The 17,682-nt window shown below is 28.1% G+C and overlaps 2 protein-coding genes across 3 annotated transcripts in view; both read left to right on the top strand.

The window, feature by feature from the left end:
- The window catches only part of LOC122503648, a 133,746-nt gene that overhangs the window by 52,511 nt on the left and 63,553 nt on the right, over window positions 1-17,682 (top strand). The gene's annotated exons all lie outside the window — the stretch shown is intronic.
- LOC122503644 lies at window positions 9,568-11,379 on the top strand. The gene is made up of 2 exons (XM_043614268.1): window positions 9,568-9,816; window positions 9,913-11,379. The coding sequence occupies exons 1-2, from the start codon at window positions 9,724-9,726 to the stop codon at window positions 10,864-10,866; spliced, it is 1,047 nt and encodes a 348-aa protein (XP_043470203.1). The 5' UTR covers window positions 9,568-9,723; the 3' UTR covers window positions 10,867-11,379.

The following is a 17,682-nucleotide window of genomic DNA, read 5'->3' as shown; positions in this document are numbered from 1 at the left end:
CCGGTGAAATTAAATTTCCGGCTATTTTTTGATTTTCCAGATTGGTAGAAACATCTTATATATATATTATATTAAAATGCTTCCTTCGTCCACCAAAAATTTTTCGTTCAACGTTTTCAGCAATATATGAATACTAAAAAAAAAATATATATTATATATATATATATTATATATATATATATATATATATATATATATATATATATATATATATATATATATATATATATAATATATATTTTTTTTTTTAGTATTCATATATTGCTGAAAACGTTGAACGAAAAATTTTTGGTGGACGAAGGAAGCATTTTAATATAATATAAGATTTTTATAAATTTAAAGTAATTTTTTCTTAATATGAATGCATCTTAATAAATTACATACAATACATATATGACAAAATACACATAGATTTCGACGCAATGTAACAATCGTTATGGACCTTTTTTATCTATATGTCAAAAATTAGAATAAACTTTGACATATATTTTGACCCATTTTAACCTGTAGGTTAAAAAGACGATAAATTTTAAATAGATTTTGACGTATCCTAGATACGTTTATTGTAACTAAATGAGAGAGTAAAAATAATACGTCAAAATTAGGTCAAAATGATAGGTGTAAGAGCAAACACAATTTTAAAACTACCTTACATTGTTAGGTCAGATGGCAAACTTCACCTCATCATTAAGTCTGCGCGCGGAAATTGTTTGACAAATTTTGACGTCTAGGTCAAAACTGCCCTCAAACTTGACCTAAATTTTGAGGGTAGCGGGAATTCTTTGTCAAATTTTGATGCGTAGGTCAAAACTGCCCTCAGAATTAACCTAAATTTTGAGGAAAGCGGGAATTCTTTGTTAAATGTTGACGTCTAGGTCAAAAATGTCCTCAAAATTGACCTAAATTTTGAGGGTAGCGGGAATTCTTCGACAAATTTTGATGCGTAGGTCAAAACTGCCCTCAGAATTAACCTAAATTTTGAGGAAAGCGGGAATTCTTTGTTAAATTTTGACGACTAGGTCAAAACTGCCCTTAAAATTGACCTAAATTTTGAGGGTAGCGGGAATTCTTTGTCAAATTTTGATGCGTAGGTCACAACTGCCCTCAAAATTGACCTAAATTTTATGGGTAGTGGAAATTGTTTGTCAAATTTTGACGTCTAAGTCAAAACTGCCCTCAAAATTGACCTAAATTTTGAGGAAAGCGGGAATTCTTTGTTAAATTTTGACGTCTATGTCACAACTGCCCTTAAAATTGACCTAAATTTTGAGGGTAGTGGAAATTGGTTGTCAAATTTTGACGTCTAAGTCAAAACTGCCCTCAAAATTGACCTAAATTTTGAGGAAAGCGGGAATTCTTTGTTAAATTTTGACGTCTATGTCAAAACTGCCCTCAAACTTGACCTAAATTTTGAGGGTAGCGGGAATTCTTTGTCAAATTTTGATGCGTAGGTCAAAACTGCCCTCAAAATTAACCTAAATACCAACAATATGTATGCAAACTAGACCAACTTGACAACAACATACATATATGTAAAAATTATAGTTATGAATTGACCAAGGATTTTATTTTTGAAAATGACTCCTAGTGAGTCTCCTAATCATCCTGGAGAATTTCAAAAAAATCGCTGCCCGGAAACTCTCAATTTTTTTGCTCTAAAAAATCGAAAAATTAGGTAAAAAAAGATAAAAAAAATGGCAAAATTAGAGTTATCAATTGACCAAGGATTTTATTTTTGGTAATGGCTCCTAGTGAGTCTCCTAACATTCCTACACAATTTAAAAAAAATCGCTGCCCGGAAACTCAATTTTTTGCCCTAAAAAATTGAAAATGGTTTCTTTTTGCTTCCTCGTGAGGAAGCTTTGTATAGTCGTTTAATTTACAAAATTTTTAAAAATCCTTTTAACAAATTTTCTTCTATATAGGACTATGTTATATTAGACCCTGAACAATTGTCCAGATGTATGTATGGATGTGTGTATGTGTGTGTATGTGTGTATGTGTGTGTGTGTGTGGATCCTGATTTTTGTGAACACGATAACTCGAAGAGGTTTTAACGAATTTGGCTAAAATTTACCAGGTATATTTATCATAAAAATATCTCGAAATGGATTGATAGACTTTAAAAAATTCTCAGAAAAAAAATTTTTTTGGACTTTTTTCTAAAAAATTTTTTTTTTTTAAATTTTTTTAAATTGGTTATTGAAGTTAATATATAATAAAATTTTATTCTTTGCATCAAGACGAATCGATTGGTATATAAAAAGTATAAATTGTATGAGAATTTACAGAGTTAATCACAATTAAAGCTAAAAAATTTGCATTTTTATCAAAAAATGAGTTTTTTCCGCAAAATTATGTTGCCGTATAAGAAAATCTTACTCATTTATTTCTAAAATCTTCTTCTTTGCACCAAGACGGATCAATTGGTATATATAAAGTATATATTGTATTTAAATTTATAGAATTAAAACCAATTATATACAAAAAATTTGCACTATTAATAAAAATTCATTTTTTCTTAAAAATCATGTTGCTGTACAATAAAATGTTATTATTTATTTAAAAATAAATCAAAAATCTTATTCTTTGCATCAAGACGAATCGATTGATGTATATAAAGTATATATTCTATTGAAAATTATAGAATTAATTACGCAATCAAATTTGAAAAATTCACTTTTTTACTAAAAATTTTTTTGTTTATTTAGATTCATATTACTGTATAAGAAAATTTTATTCTTTCTATTAAGACGAATGCACTTTATTTTATAAATGTTAAATTGTATTAAAAATGATTTAAAAATGAAATATATTTATCGTTAATGCTTCCTTCACGAGGAAGCAAATTTCTTTTGCTGATCGTAAAGAGGAAGCAAAATGTTCATGTAATGAACATCTGGATTTACAACTTGTTTGCTATGAAATCACCACGAATTCTAATACAAAACTTTCAAATTTTTCTATTTCCGACAGTAATATTTCTTTTTAAATAACTTCATTCTTAAAAAACAATCATACAATTATTGTTATTTATAAATTATTTATTGAATAATTTTATTTAAATATTTCAATATTAATTGCCATTTAAAAGAATTGAGTTTACAATTTTCAAAAATAGATGAACTTCAAAAGGCTTTAATTTGAAATTTCATAAGCTTGCAATTTTTAATGAATGTAATTAGAAACTTTAAAAAACTTAGATTTTTTCAAAATGTTAATAGTTCAAATTCTTCTTGAAATTAGTTAAATTTATCAATATATCGTCGCTTGGGTGCAGAAAGATGCCAATTCAGACTAATTAACAAATAGAAACTTTCTTTATAAAAATTTTTTTCTTTACACTTTATGTTTATTTAAGTAATATATGTCGATTTGGGTAAAAATTATTTTGAATTTAACAATTACCATTGTTATTAGCAAGTACATGAACAATAATCAAGTTTCTTTGACATTTGTATACATTTTATGCATTTTTTAAACATAAAATGTTTATATAATATGTACATTCTTTCAAAAACTTAAAAAATTTATTAGCACAAACAATTACAATTGTTATAAACAAATTATTTACTTTTTAAACAAATAAATGGCTTATTTCGGAAAAAAGAAAAATTATTTTTCGTATGTTAACGAGTTTAAAGTCATGTAAAGCTCTAATTGATTATTGATAACTAGATTATTGTTCATGTAATTGTTAATAACAATGGTAATTGTTAAATTCAAAATAATTTTTACCAAAATCGACATATATTACTTAAATAAACATAAATTTGTGTGAAAAAAAAATTTCTATTTGTTGATTAACATTGTTTGCAACAATTTAAATAAATTGTATTATACATTATTATTTGTCTGGTGGAAAAAATAAAAAAATTAACATGATTTTTTCTAAAAATATTGTAAATTATTAACTTCGAATAACAAAAAAAAATATAAACAATTTAGAATTCAAAAATTGGTTTAGAGGAATCTCTTAGAAATTTTATTCCCTTTAATTTAAGACCAAACCCATGAAAATCCGATAAAATTTGTAGGTTCCAGACAATTTTAAACAGTAAATTGTAAAAAATGCCAATGTGCGCAGGGCGAGTTTAACGTCATATAAAGCTCTACAAAGCTGCAGTTTTTAATTAATAACTTTTTTCTAATTGAGGCTTATTTTTTACGAAACGGTTTTACACTCGGAGACATTTAAGGAATGGAATACAATTTTAATTTTTTTGTTAGGACGTGAAGAACATATTTGTTTATTAACATTTTATAAACAAATTACATAAAAAATTATAAAAAATAAAAAAATTTAAAAACAAAAAATATATTCAAATATTACAATCCAAGACGAAAAAAACCCATATTCTAATTTTAAAATCCGTCATCTGGAACTCGAGAAAAAAATTTGTTAATTAAGCAGTATTAAAAAATTCAATTGTTAATAACTTTTACAAAAAATTATTTTTTGCCTTAATATTTTCAGGGATTTTTCTTAACGATATTAAGAGTCAAAAAAAACTATTTTGGTTCAAAAAAAATTTTCTTAGTTTTAGGTGATCCGTTTGAGAAATTCTGACCCATTGAGAAATAAAAATTATGCATAAAATGGATATATTTCTTATTTCTTAATCATAATTCTTAACAATTAACAATTTTCTAATATTTTTTATAAATAAAAAGCATACAAATTTGTATAATTGAGATCAGTCAAACGAAGTTTCTTATAAAAAGCGTATAAAAAACAAAATTTATTTGTTAATTATAACTTTTAAAAAATTTTTTAATTTTCCAATTTCAAATATTATTTTATTATAAATCAAGAAAAATACCTGCATATTTTCTATTTGTCAAACAATATTTTCTAAAGAAAAAAAAACAAAACCATACGCAAAAGTCAAACTTCAGATGTGGACAAACAGAATGAATGAATTATTGATTATTATATTTAATAATAAGTAATATTATATTTAATTATTGCATATTTTTACTTAAGAAATTGATATTTGGTACAAATAACTATTTATTTGATGCTATAAAATAAAATATTTATGTTCAGTAAACATTTACTTATCTCAAATAAATAAAAACAAATAATTATAAATACAACCGAGCGAGCGAGGAAAATATCGCTAGTTGTTATAAATGTATTGGCAGAAACTAAAACCCGTCGAAGACGGGTACGACGATAGAAATGAAAATTATATGAAATCCCAGGTGAGATCGTATATTATTTTCCATATAATTTTCCACATGGGATCTTACATAGAATCTCATGTGGTTTTTTATTAATGATACAGAATACTACAGTTCATATACTTTCACCGCCAGGTGGCGAGAGCGACTTCTTCCCCTGTTAACATGATTTTTTAACACTAATATAACTGAGAGTTTATAGCTCAGAAGAAGTGTTTCAAATTATCGAATTTTTTTTCTTCCTGATGATTTGAAATGCTAATACAATTTATTATTTAATTTTTAATCCTTTGAAAATTCTCACAATGGATCCCTTATGTAATCACATATATTAAATCTTTTATGAAATCCTATGTGAAATCTTATATATGAAACATGAAAACCCATATGAAATCCCATATGAAATCTTTTATAGAATCCTTTATGTATTCTCACATAGAAATTCATGTGGATTTTTATGTAGATATACACAAACTCAAATTCCCACATGAATTCCTGTTTCAAATCGTGTCCCAAATATACATGTGCTTTTACATGGGATCCCATGTGGATTCTTACGTGGGATCTGGGATTTTATACAGGTTTTTGTATAAGAACCCACGTAAGATCCCATGTAGGATCCCATGTGGGTATTTTTAATAGGGTAAGTAAGATTCTATGTAGGAAGTTTGTATATAGGTAAATTTTTAATAATTAAGCAAGATTTTATGTAGGAATTTTTCTACGATTCTATATAGACAAATTTTTAATAATTATTAGGTAAGATTTTAACTAAGAATTTTTGTAAGATTTTATATTGGTAAGTATGGTGGAAATTGACAAAGGAAATTGACATAGGAAATTGACACCAAAATTATGTCAGAAAAGATGTAGGTAATCATATTGGAATTAACGTAGATTTTTATCCAGTAACACGAATGCGCGTTCCTATATCAATTCTCATAAAAAATCCTATGCCAAATCCATATGTGCTTTTTTATGGATTTCTACGTACATTCTTACAATCATTCTAGGATTTTTTATAAATTTATAGTTAGTATTCTATGTAAGATCTTATGTAGGATCCTACATAGGGATTTTCAGTAGGGTACAGTTTTCCACTAAGCCGACGTATATGCTTTCCTTCTGGTTTGGACAACTTTTTGAAAAGTGGTGTGCCAGATGTATGAGTATACACGTCACAGAAACTGGATAAAATATGTTGGTCTATTTTTGCACTGGTGCACGCAGAAAATATAAATATATATATTATAAAATATAAATTACGATTTTTTTTTAAATACAAATGTGAGAAGAATAACAAATATACCATTCGAAAGCTTATAAATTCTTCGATAAATGTTTTTTAGCACCGTGGCACCATAAGCATGTATTATTTTATGTTTTTCAAACCTTTAACGTACTGTTTAATGGCCTTGTCCAGTAAGCAATTCGTGTATTGTAATATGATTGGTTGAAAAGCAGCTCGAAAAGCAGACACGTTTTACTTTATAGTATATACCCTACTGAAAAAACGACCGTAAATATGATCGTAAATACGACCCTAAATACGTCTGTATTTACTGTTTCAATTACACCATACCTTACTGAGGCTCGTTTTTATGCCCGTATTTACTGTCGTTTTTTTCAGTAGGGATAATTAGAGCTTTGAAATTCGCCGTACTATGGCGCTGATTGTCAACAAAATGTCAAAACGTAAAATAATACATGCTTATGGTGCCACGGTGCTAAAAAATAGTGTGTGATACAAGGACCCTACGCGGCACTTTTAACTCGTGTAACGTTGCTGAACTCGCCTTCGTCTCGACATGCCTCGTCCAGCACGTCATACTCGTCCTATAAAGTGCCGCTTAAGCTGAGTCTCCAATAGGTACCAAACCAGATAGCAATTTGAGATTGATATGCGTCTCATATCGCTCGCATATATGAGGTTTCTTTTCGCACTCGTGCCTTCACTGACGCTGACAGATGCGTCCTCATATGAGACGCATTACGCTCGCATGTCATAAAGGTGCATGATGCATGAGAGTGAAATGCGAGTCTCGTGCGTTTTTTAAGGATTATTTATGATAAATATATTGTAAAAAATTAAATACAAAAATCTAAGGTTAAATTTAAAAATATTTCATTAAAATTTTTTATTTCAATAATATAAACATGGCATTAATACTGAACATTTTTCTCTTCAGTCTTAAACATACATAACCTCCTAAATAACCTATAATAAACATTAGCTGAGATCATAATTCGTAATAAATATAAACTTTTCAACACAAATTCAACAAAAGTCAACTGTATAATATAATAAATTAACAATTTGGACTGCGTCTAAGAGCCTTTCTATTCGAAGCAAATCAACTTTAAATGCTCTTGTTCGATATGACAGTTATATTTTTTAATTTAAAAACGAGTTAAAACAAAAACAAATATTTATAAAACATAAAAGAAACAAAACTGTGATTCGCACACGCACTTTTTATAAATAACAAACAATCACGACATTCACCCAACGATAAAACCACAGGCTCAGTGCGAAACTGGACGTCATGTGACTCGAGACCAAGAAGACTAGAGACAGGAGGGCTAACTCGGCTGTTTTCTCACTCACAGCAGTGAGTCAGTATTAGGGGGGTTCTGAAGGCGTAGTTAGATTGCGCCAAATATCTTGTTTTCGGTTCTGCACATCTCAACACTCTTACATTATATATTTGAATACGTGACACGCGTGTGTGAGTGGAAGTGCAGAATCAAAACACGATACTTGGCGCAATCTAACCACGCCTTCATAATCCCCCTATATTTGTCCTACCCCCACTACTGCAGTTAGTCCTCCTGTCTCTAGTCTTCTTGCTCGAGACGGACATCAACAAGTACATTTTCGGCCATATTGGGAAAATTGGCTGCGCACCCTGCGCACATGCGCATCGATGAGACCGCGAATATTAAAAAATTATAAAGTCAAATATTTTTCTGCCTTTATTATCAACTTTAGATAAATAAATGAAAATAACGTTCTACAGTAAAGTTTTATTTTTTTAAGTAAAAAGTTTTTGTAGTAATTTATTATTATTTAAATTAAATTATAAATTACAATCCATAATAAATATTATATGTATATAAGTCATTCCATTATATTTCGACTAAAGTCTTTGCCGACTAATTTTAAAAAATTATAATATTTTGCAGGAATGATTTTAAAGATATTAGGATCATCGAACAAAAAGAATTTTTAAAATATTTTTTATATTTATTGTAAAATAAGCATCTAAAGTATATAAAGTCGTAAAAACTGTCTATTAGAAAATATTAAAGAAAACACATAATTTACTATGAAAACATAAAAAAATTATTAGAATTTATTATGAATGAATTATTTTATTATTATAAATTGATAGAAACAATTATTATTAAGAAATATTAAATAAAAATTATTTTAAAGTTCACCTGGCAAATAACCTATTTTTGCAAATTTCATTCGCTAAATGTGAGAAAGAGAAATCATTAAATTGAATAAAACCTTATGAAATATAAAGAAACTTTTAATACTTTTAGTTTTTCTAATCACTTTCTTCCTTTTTTCTTCACAAATGAGGCCTCGGATCGAAGAACTCGACCGCCGCTCGACTGCACGCTGCCAAGCCAGTCAAAGGTACAAAAATATCAAAAAAATTAAAATCTGAGTTTTTAATTTTTGAAAAATTCTATCTTGTAGGAAATGAGATGCCGCATCTTTTTTTCCTTTGACATTTTTTTATAAAGTCAATACTTTAGGTAATAAAAAAATAAAACTGAAAATTTGTAATTCACAAATTTCATTGATTTTTTAAACATAAATCATCGTATCTTCGTCAATTTATGATGAATTAATTTGGAATTGGATATACAACTTCATTTTATTATACTAAAGACAATACTGCAATAAAAACTTCAAAAATAATTAATTGTTTAACAATTTTTTATTATAAGCAATAAATAACCTCAAATTATGCTTTTTTATATTCGCTGACAAAAAGTCTGCAGGGAAATTTACAATTCAATAAACTTCCAGTGAGACAATTGTTCGTGTATATATAAGGAAGTTTTTTGCAAAGTTTGAAGTAATTTCATTAAACGGTTTTGAAATTATTGAAGTTTTAAAAAAGCGTGGTGACGCGCAAGTACAATTCTCCTGCATAATATAAACTGATGTAGCATAGAAAGACTAAGCAGCTTTTCAGTTTTTAGTTAACAATTTTTTCGATTAATAAATATTATTTAACATTAAAAATTTTAAATATTATTTAATGTTTAACATTTTATCTAATAAATAAAATGAATATAATATTGTTTAGAATATATTAATATCTAAAATTATTTGGACATACAAAATGTGAAGTTTATTTTGATACAATAATAGTTTAAAATTTCGGTACTGAGTGACTTTTGTTTATAAACTTTGAGGTATAGTTAAGCTGTGTCTGTCGTATTGACAGCAGTGAGATTTTCTTTTCTTTTAATTTTGTAAACTATAAGAAAAAAGGTGAAATATTTTGAAAAATGTATGAAAAACGTGATGAAATACATGTTAGAAAAAAAGTTAGACAAGAGAAAAATTGGAAAGCAAATGTTATGAAGTTGGCAAAAAATAAGGTATTTATTTTATTCAATGTCTTTAATTGTTGTTAACAAATTAAACTTCTTTTGGCCTGTTTCTTTAGCATTTAAATTTGTAATTAAATATTTCAGGGAATGGAATATATTTCTACTTCTAATAAATTAATACCGGCAAAGAAATTTATTCCTGTCAAAAAATGTTGTTTTAAGAAGTGTTTTGAGCAAGTTGATGTTTCACAACAAAAAGGATTCTTTAATTTTTTTTGGGAATCAGCTGGAGATTATAAATCTCAAAATTTTATATTAAATGGATTAATGACGAAGAAGCCATTTGACAGAAATCGAGGAACTGTGGTTTTGTGGGATTATTCTTTTATTTTTACATCAGAGGAAACATTGCATGTTCCTGTTTGTCAAAAATTTGTATGCAATTTAATTAATATAAAAAAGGGTAGATTTACTACAATTCAAAAAAAATTGTTGAATAATGAGTCACTTGAGGATCATCGAGGTACACATAATAATCGTAACTTACGATTAAATGAAGATTTAAAAAAAATGATATACGAACATTGTATGTTAATACCTCACAGTGCATCACACTATGCTCAACAAAAATCAAAATTACTATATTTTGATAACCCTGAGCTTACAATCAGGAAGCTACATAAATTGTTTCTCGAATATCATTATAAAAAAACTTGTGATTCTAATCCTCCTATTAGTGAATCGACTTATTCCAAATACATAAACCATCATTTAAATTTTAGTTTCTCGAAACCTCGCACTGATGTGTGTAATTTTTGTTTTGAGCATCGAAACAGTCCCAAAAGTACAGAATTTAAAGAACATAAAACACATGTTACTAATCACAAGATTTTAAAACAAAAATTATTATCTGATAAAGATGCGTTATGCTTAGAATTCGATTTCGGGCAAAATTTACAATTACCAAAAATTCCAGTAAACGAACAGTATTATAAACGTCTAATTTCTTTAAATGTTCTAAATATTCACACATTCGGCAAAAACAAAAATAGTTATATGTATTTTTTTTATCGAAAATCAACTAAAAAAAGGTGCTAATACAATTTGTAATTTTCTATTTGATGCCATAAAACGCGAGCTTCAATTAAATCATTATAACAAAATTTATTTATTTTCGGACAATTGCGGTGGCCAAAATAAAAATTACTTATTACTTAACTTCCTTACACTATTGTCACAAAAATTACAGTTAGAGATCCAACATTTATATCCAGTTAGAGGCCACAGCTATTGTTCATGTGATCGAAACTTCGGACTTTATGGCCAAAAAAGTAAAAAAGCTGAAGTTATTGAAATCGATGAAGATTACTTTCAACTTATAAGAAGCGCAAGAAGCCCACCTTTTATATTAATTAAACCAACTGACATTATAATGCATGATTTTGAACAATTAATACCAAAGAAGTGTACGATTCCCAAAAATTTGAATATTCGAGATACTGTTAGAATTATTTATTTTCCCAACAATCTTGTAAAAGTTTATCGCGATTACAATGAGAAAGTTAATGATTATATTATAACTTCGGAGGTAGACTTCGATGATTTGCTTAAAATGCCATCACCACCTTCTGGTGAAATAAGCAAAGCAAAAGTAGACGATGTTTCAGCTTTAATTAGATATTTAAGTCCGAAAGGAAAAGAGTTTTTTTTAAACTTATTTAAACAAAAACAGTGAGATTAAAAAATTTTTTATTAAAAGTATTGATATTAGTTTTAAAATGTTATAGTTACAAAAGTTAATTTTAATTTATTAAATTAAGTAAATGTTAAATGTATTAAAATCCAAATGTTACAAAAGCAAATCTAGCATACGTCAATATACTTTAAACATTTATGTTTTCATGAAATGTCACATAAACGTTAATACTTTGTTATTAAATAACATTAAATAAACTAAATAATGTTAGCTTTTCATGTAAGCTTTCTTGTATTAACTATTATTTAAGTTTGCATTGAAAACTTAGCCTTTCAATGCTACATCAGTTTATATTATGCAGGAGAATTGTACTTGCGCGTCACCACGCTTTTTTAAAACTTCAATAATTTCAAAACCGTTTAATGAAATTACTTCAAACTTTGCAAAAAACTTCCTTATATATACACGAACAATTGTCTCACTGAAAGTTTATTGAATTGTAAAATTCCCTGCAGACTTTTTGTCAGCGAATATAAAAAAGCATAATTTGAGGTTATTTATTGCTTATAATAAAAAATTGTTAAACAATTAATTATTTTTGAAGTTTTTATTGCATTATTGTCTTTAGTATAATAAAATGAAGTTGTATATCCAATTCCAAATTAATTCATCATAAATTGACGAAGATACGATGATTTATGTTTAAAAAATCAATGAAATTTGTGAATTACAAATTTTCAGTTTTATTTTTTTATTACCTAAAGTATTCACTTTATAAAAAAATGTCAAAGGAAAAAAAGATACGGCATCTGATTTCCTATAAGATAGAATTTTTCAAAAATTAAAAATTCAGATTTTAATTTTTTTGATATTTTTGTACCTTTGACTGGCTTGGCAGCGTGCAGTCGAGCGGCGGTCGAGTTCTTCGATCCGAGGCCTCAAATGTTAAAAAAGAAGCAATTAAAACTGGCACTTTGCTTATTTTCACGATTTTAAAATGTAAATAACTTCTGCCCAGAAAAATGAAAAATTACGAAAATTGGGCAATAATAATATGCTTATTTTACAATAAATATAAAAAATATTTAAAAAATTCTTTTTGTTCGATGATCCTAATATCTTTAAAATCATTCCTGCAAAATTTTATAATTTTTTCAAATTAGTTGGCAACGACTTTAGTCGAAATATAATGGAATGGTTTATATGCATATTATATAAATTAATAAAATATAAATTTTATATTAAATTTGAAATTGTAAATTATTAAATAATTCAATTTTAAAAATTCCTACAAGTTATCATTAAAGTAATTTTCATAAATTTTATTGATTTAATGTAATATAAGATTATTTGAGGGGCTGATATAAAGTGGTTTAAAAAAACATTGGGAGAAAAAGTGGGATAAGTGTCTTTGTAGCAAAAATGGTTTAAAACAATTAAAATATTTATCAATAAGTTTATTACACGAATGACTTGCAAAATATTAAAATTTTTCTTTACTATTTTAAATATTTTTTGATCATTAATTATAAATAATTTATCCATAAATTACAAAATCATTTTAGCTCGTATTTGCGCCCAAGTCACTCATCCCACTTTTGCTCCTAATTACCACTTTTACTATCAACCCCTCATTTCAAAGTATTACGTTTATGCCCTCACACATGCTACAAAATTAGCACGAGCGACAGCAAAATGTGTCTCATTGAGCAAGCACGGTGTGACTCGCACGTCATGTGCCTAAAGTGCAACAAAATCAGAACGAGTGAATGCTAAATGCGTCTCATTATGCACGCACCGCGTGACTCGCATGTCCTGCGCCCGAAGTGCGACAAAGTGCGACGCATGATTGTTATCTGGGAATGTATGTGCAAGTGCCAGTGCCAATCTCCAATACATTTTAAATGGGTTTGGCACTGGCACTGGCACTTGCACATGCATATTGGCACCTATTGGAGACTCAGCTTTAGGGTCCTTGTATCACAAGTAATAAAAAATTCAAAGCGAATGAATAAAACGGTTTAATCAAAGAAATGTTTGACAATATGTGATTATTATTTTCTATAAAGACATCATATTTTTAATTTAATTTATTTTGGAAGATTTTGTAACAAATACGAGTTTAAAAGAGAAAATAATTTAAATTCAAATAAAATACAGATTGGGGTACAAAAGTTCCAAAACGGAAGTTCCAATCGAAAAGTTCCAAGAAAAAAGTTCCAAAATGAAAATATCAAAAATTTATTTTTCCACAGTACAAAAGTTCCAAAATCCAAAATGTCCAAAATATAAATTTACCAAAGTATAAAATTTCCAAAATAAAAAGTGTTTGTTTGAAAAAATAAGTTTAAAAATGTAAATTGTAGCCGATGGCCCTAAGATATATCCGAAAATGTCATTATTATCCACACAATCTTGAAAATTTAGAACGATATTAAAAATCCTGTCTTCGGCGATTACCGCGAACATAAGTAACCTATAATGTTAATTAATTTTAGTAATATTAGTTATATTTATTTTTTTTTATTTTTAAAACAATTAAATATATTTTATATAACTTTCCATCCGAATGCTTGCAATATAGAAATCCTTCGATATGTAAATAATTTTTTTTCCGACTTGTAATATTTCTGCCATAATTAATCAAAAATATAATTTCACTGTTCACTATTTTCTAATTTAAATAAAGTGTTTCATATACTTTACAATTTAATACAATTTCATTGATTACTATTTTTAATTTAAATACAATTTTTAATTTCACAACATGATTTTGGAATGAGCACACGTCGAAGGACAATTTATGAAAATAACAACGATAATAACAACTGAAAGTTTCCTGACGTGAAGTTGTACTTTGAAATTTGAAAAATATTTCAAAAAACAATGTTTGGAAAAAACGACGATTGGAAAAAAAATACTTTGGTAAAAATGGTCTTTGGAAAAATAATATTTTGGAAAAAATTTAATTTGGGAAAATAATAATTTGGGCCCTTCGGAATTGGAACTTTTGTTTTGGAACTTTTGACTCCATACCAAAATACAATATACACGGAAAGAAAAAGTCCGTCAATCATTAATAGACTAGTATATTACTTTGAGACGGGACACAAAATCATTCAATGGATAACATACTTTGAGTCACAATCAGTGACGAGTTGCTTGCTAAAATTTAGAAAACTGTCATCAATATATAAAACTCGTTCACTAAAATTTAGAAAACTGTCTATTAAATTTTCTATGACTATCAAAAGCATTCAAAAAATTCAACTTCTTTCAGAATTATCCCTAATTTTAGACACTATTTGGTACAGAATGAACACATTTTTTTCGTTGCACAGTTCCGATATTTTATTTACACTCTTAGACGCTTTAGACCAACACATTTTCGCACTTATAATAACTACACGTAGAAACGCACACTTATAACACTTTAAGTTTAGAAGCGAACTGTTCTTATATACCAAATAACAAAATTTTTCACAACTTGTGAGAAATGATTTTGCACTAATAACTACTTTTTAATTAGCGAGAAATATAAAAGAAAATATATTTTCATCGAGGTCAATTTCTAGACGCAATTCAACTGCAAATTGTTAGTTAAGTTAAATATTCACATTACACATAAAATAGTATATAGGGATATGTATAGCAGACAGCAAAAACACATGGACTATAGAGAAACCGGAAGAAATGCGCATCGGTACACTGCGCAACAATGCGCTAGTGAAGAGCGCCGATTTAGAATACGAGTCAACTAACGTTGAGCATTAAATCTAAAACAATTGGTCACATACTGGCATTCTAATCAATCCATGACTCGTTTTCAATCGTTAAGTAAAGTTAAGTAACCATCAACGGAAAAAGTGTCCCGTCTCAAAGTAATATACTAATCCATTAATGGTTGACGGACTTTTTCTTTCCGTGTACAAATGACAAGAAAAATTAATCAATCGAAAGAAGGAATAAAGGCAATAAAACTCCTCAAAATAAATGCACAATAAAACGTATTAAATTTCTTAAAATCGATCGTTTTGACTCGAGTCAATTAAATTTGATTAACAATTATAATTTTTTTGTCCGCGTGAACAATACACATACATTCAAAAACATTCATACAAGTCAGTTAAAATATACAAATTTAGGACATACATATAAATTATAAATTAAATTGTAGAGAAAATATAAAATCATATAACATTAGGTGCATTAAAATACATTCACAAAAAAAAGAAAGAATAAACAAATTAATCATCGCTTTCAACGATCATTTCCCAGGAGGAAAAGTCGGACGAATGTCGGATTATACAACCGCCTGGGATCCGCGCCCGTACGGACCGCCAGCACCGATGGTCTGTACCGATTCGGATCCTAAAATGCAACCGGCGCGGAACAGATTAGGCTCCGACTTTTGGATCCGCCTTTCTACTTTCGTCAGTACTGGCGCGGTACTGGATTTGTTCCGCCTGCAGATTTCATTCTTCTACGCGCGTCGGAAGAATGACGGATGTTAGGTCTGTACTGGCTCGGTGCTGGGGTGGATCCGACTGCGGATCTCGTCATTTATTGTTATAGTTTACATTATCAGTATAATCATAAATTTATTTTATTATTATAATTAATTATTACAATAACTAATTGCATTTATTATAATATTATTATTAGTTAACCAATAAATAAATTAATAGTATTCATGCAAAGGAAGAATATAAGAAACTTAATTTTTTCATTATATATATAAAAATCCAACTTTATTAATGTGCAATTAAATAAATAATTTTTAATAAATAATATATTAATTTGAAAGAAGTAAAATATATTTAACTTGAAAGAAAATGTGATAAATATATTATAATGCCTACAATAAATAACATATTAAATACAATATATAAAAAAGAGATTATTAATTAATTTATTATTAATTAATTAATAATCTCTTTTTAATTTAAACAATATATTAAGTAATTATTTATTGACACTTTTCTGCAAATTAAATAATTAAAAAAATGTGTTGTGCATTAAAATTTTATTCAATTTAATACTATTACTTATATGTTATAAATTGTTTTGCAGTGAAGTTATGTTCATATTATTCGATATATTATGTAATAAAATATTAAAAAACATAATAATAAAAATATAACATTTTTTTTAAACGAAATGTTGAAATATTCATAAATACACATTCAGTAAAGTATTGAAAATATAGCGGTATTACATCAGTTCGTATTTCCAAATTGCCTATTGCCGCGTAGTAATTTTACAATTTTTATTTCAGCTAGTGAGACTTGAAAGCATTTAAGGTTTGAGAGTTCCATGCGAGCGTAGCATAGTGGTTAGCGTGCGAGATTTCGGTGCGTAAATATTCGGTTAGGCGTAGGTTCGTACCCCCAAGCGTTAGGATTTTTCAAATGTGTATGTAATAAAAAATTGCGTTCAAGTGTATAAAGAAATAAAAAAATGTGTAAAGTGAACTGTCAATGAATTGTCATCCGTATTTATCTTTTGCAATTAATTATTATTTTTTATTGATATTTGTTGAAATTATCATTTTGATCCGAGCCGGTTGTCAGGCGGTAGAATGCCAGCATTGCCAGCGCACATCTGACTAGGAAATTAAAGATCCGCAGTCGGTACAGTGCCGGGTCCCAGCCGGTTGAATTATACACGGAACGGCTCTTCGCGGCCGGTTACCGGGCGGTAGAATGCCAGTTCCGAGACGGATGGCCAGCCAGCTCCTGGCCAAGTCATCTTTTGGTAGAATACCAGTTCTCGGGCGGTAGGCAGGCGGTTCCCAGCCAGTACCACTACTCCGGCGTCGGTACAGGCGAGGATCCGCACCGGTTGGAAATTTCCCACTGGGTTGGAAAGAATCATCAACGGCGTGGGTCTGGAGAAACGGCGTGGCAAACCTCTGTCACGAGGTTGAGGTCTCTTTGTTTTCCTTCTGAATTTTGATTATGATTGGCACGATAATTCGAGATTGTCTCCAATTTTCTTTTATTTCTCGCAGATAATAGCAAATCATCCGTCTAGCTCTCCTCTATAGAAATTTATTTCATGAAATTTATTTCGCCCATAAATGCAAATAAACGCCACACTACGTGAAATTAAAATAAAAAATAATAAAAATTTGAAATAAATAAAAAAGGCTTATGAACAAATCAAAATAAAAGAAAACTATAAGAAATACTAATTTTGTTTTACCTCGAGGTCTA

This window comes from Leptopilina heterotoma, unplaced genomic scaffold (genome assembly GCF_015476425.1).
Source record: "Leptopilina heterotoma isolate Lh14 unplaced genomic scaffold, ASM1547642v1 Lhet_267, whole genome shotgun sequence".
Classification (NCBI taxonomy): domain Eukaryota; kingdom Metazoa; phylum Arthropoda; class Insecta; order Hymenoptera; family Figitidae; genus Leptopilina; species Leptopilina heterotoma.
The sequence above is the reverse complement of the archived record's forward strand: the minus strand, read 5'-3'. Positions and strand labels throughout refer to the sequence as shown.

Excerpts from the sequence above, each read along its gene's own strand:
- LOC122503644 (XM_043614268.1), top strand. The coding sequence starts at position 9,724 with ATGTATGAAAAACGTGATGAAATACATGTTAGAAAAAAAGTTAGACAA. Across the intron at positions 9,817-9,912 it reads TGAAGTTGGCAAAAAATAAG|GGAATGGAATATATTTCTAC; the intron begins GTATTTATTTTA and ends TAAATATTTCAG.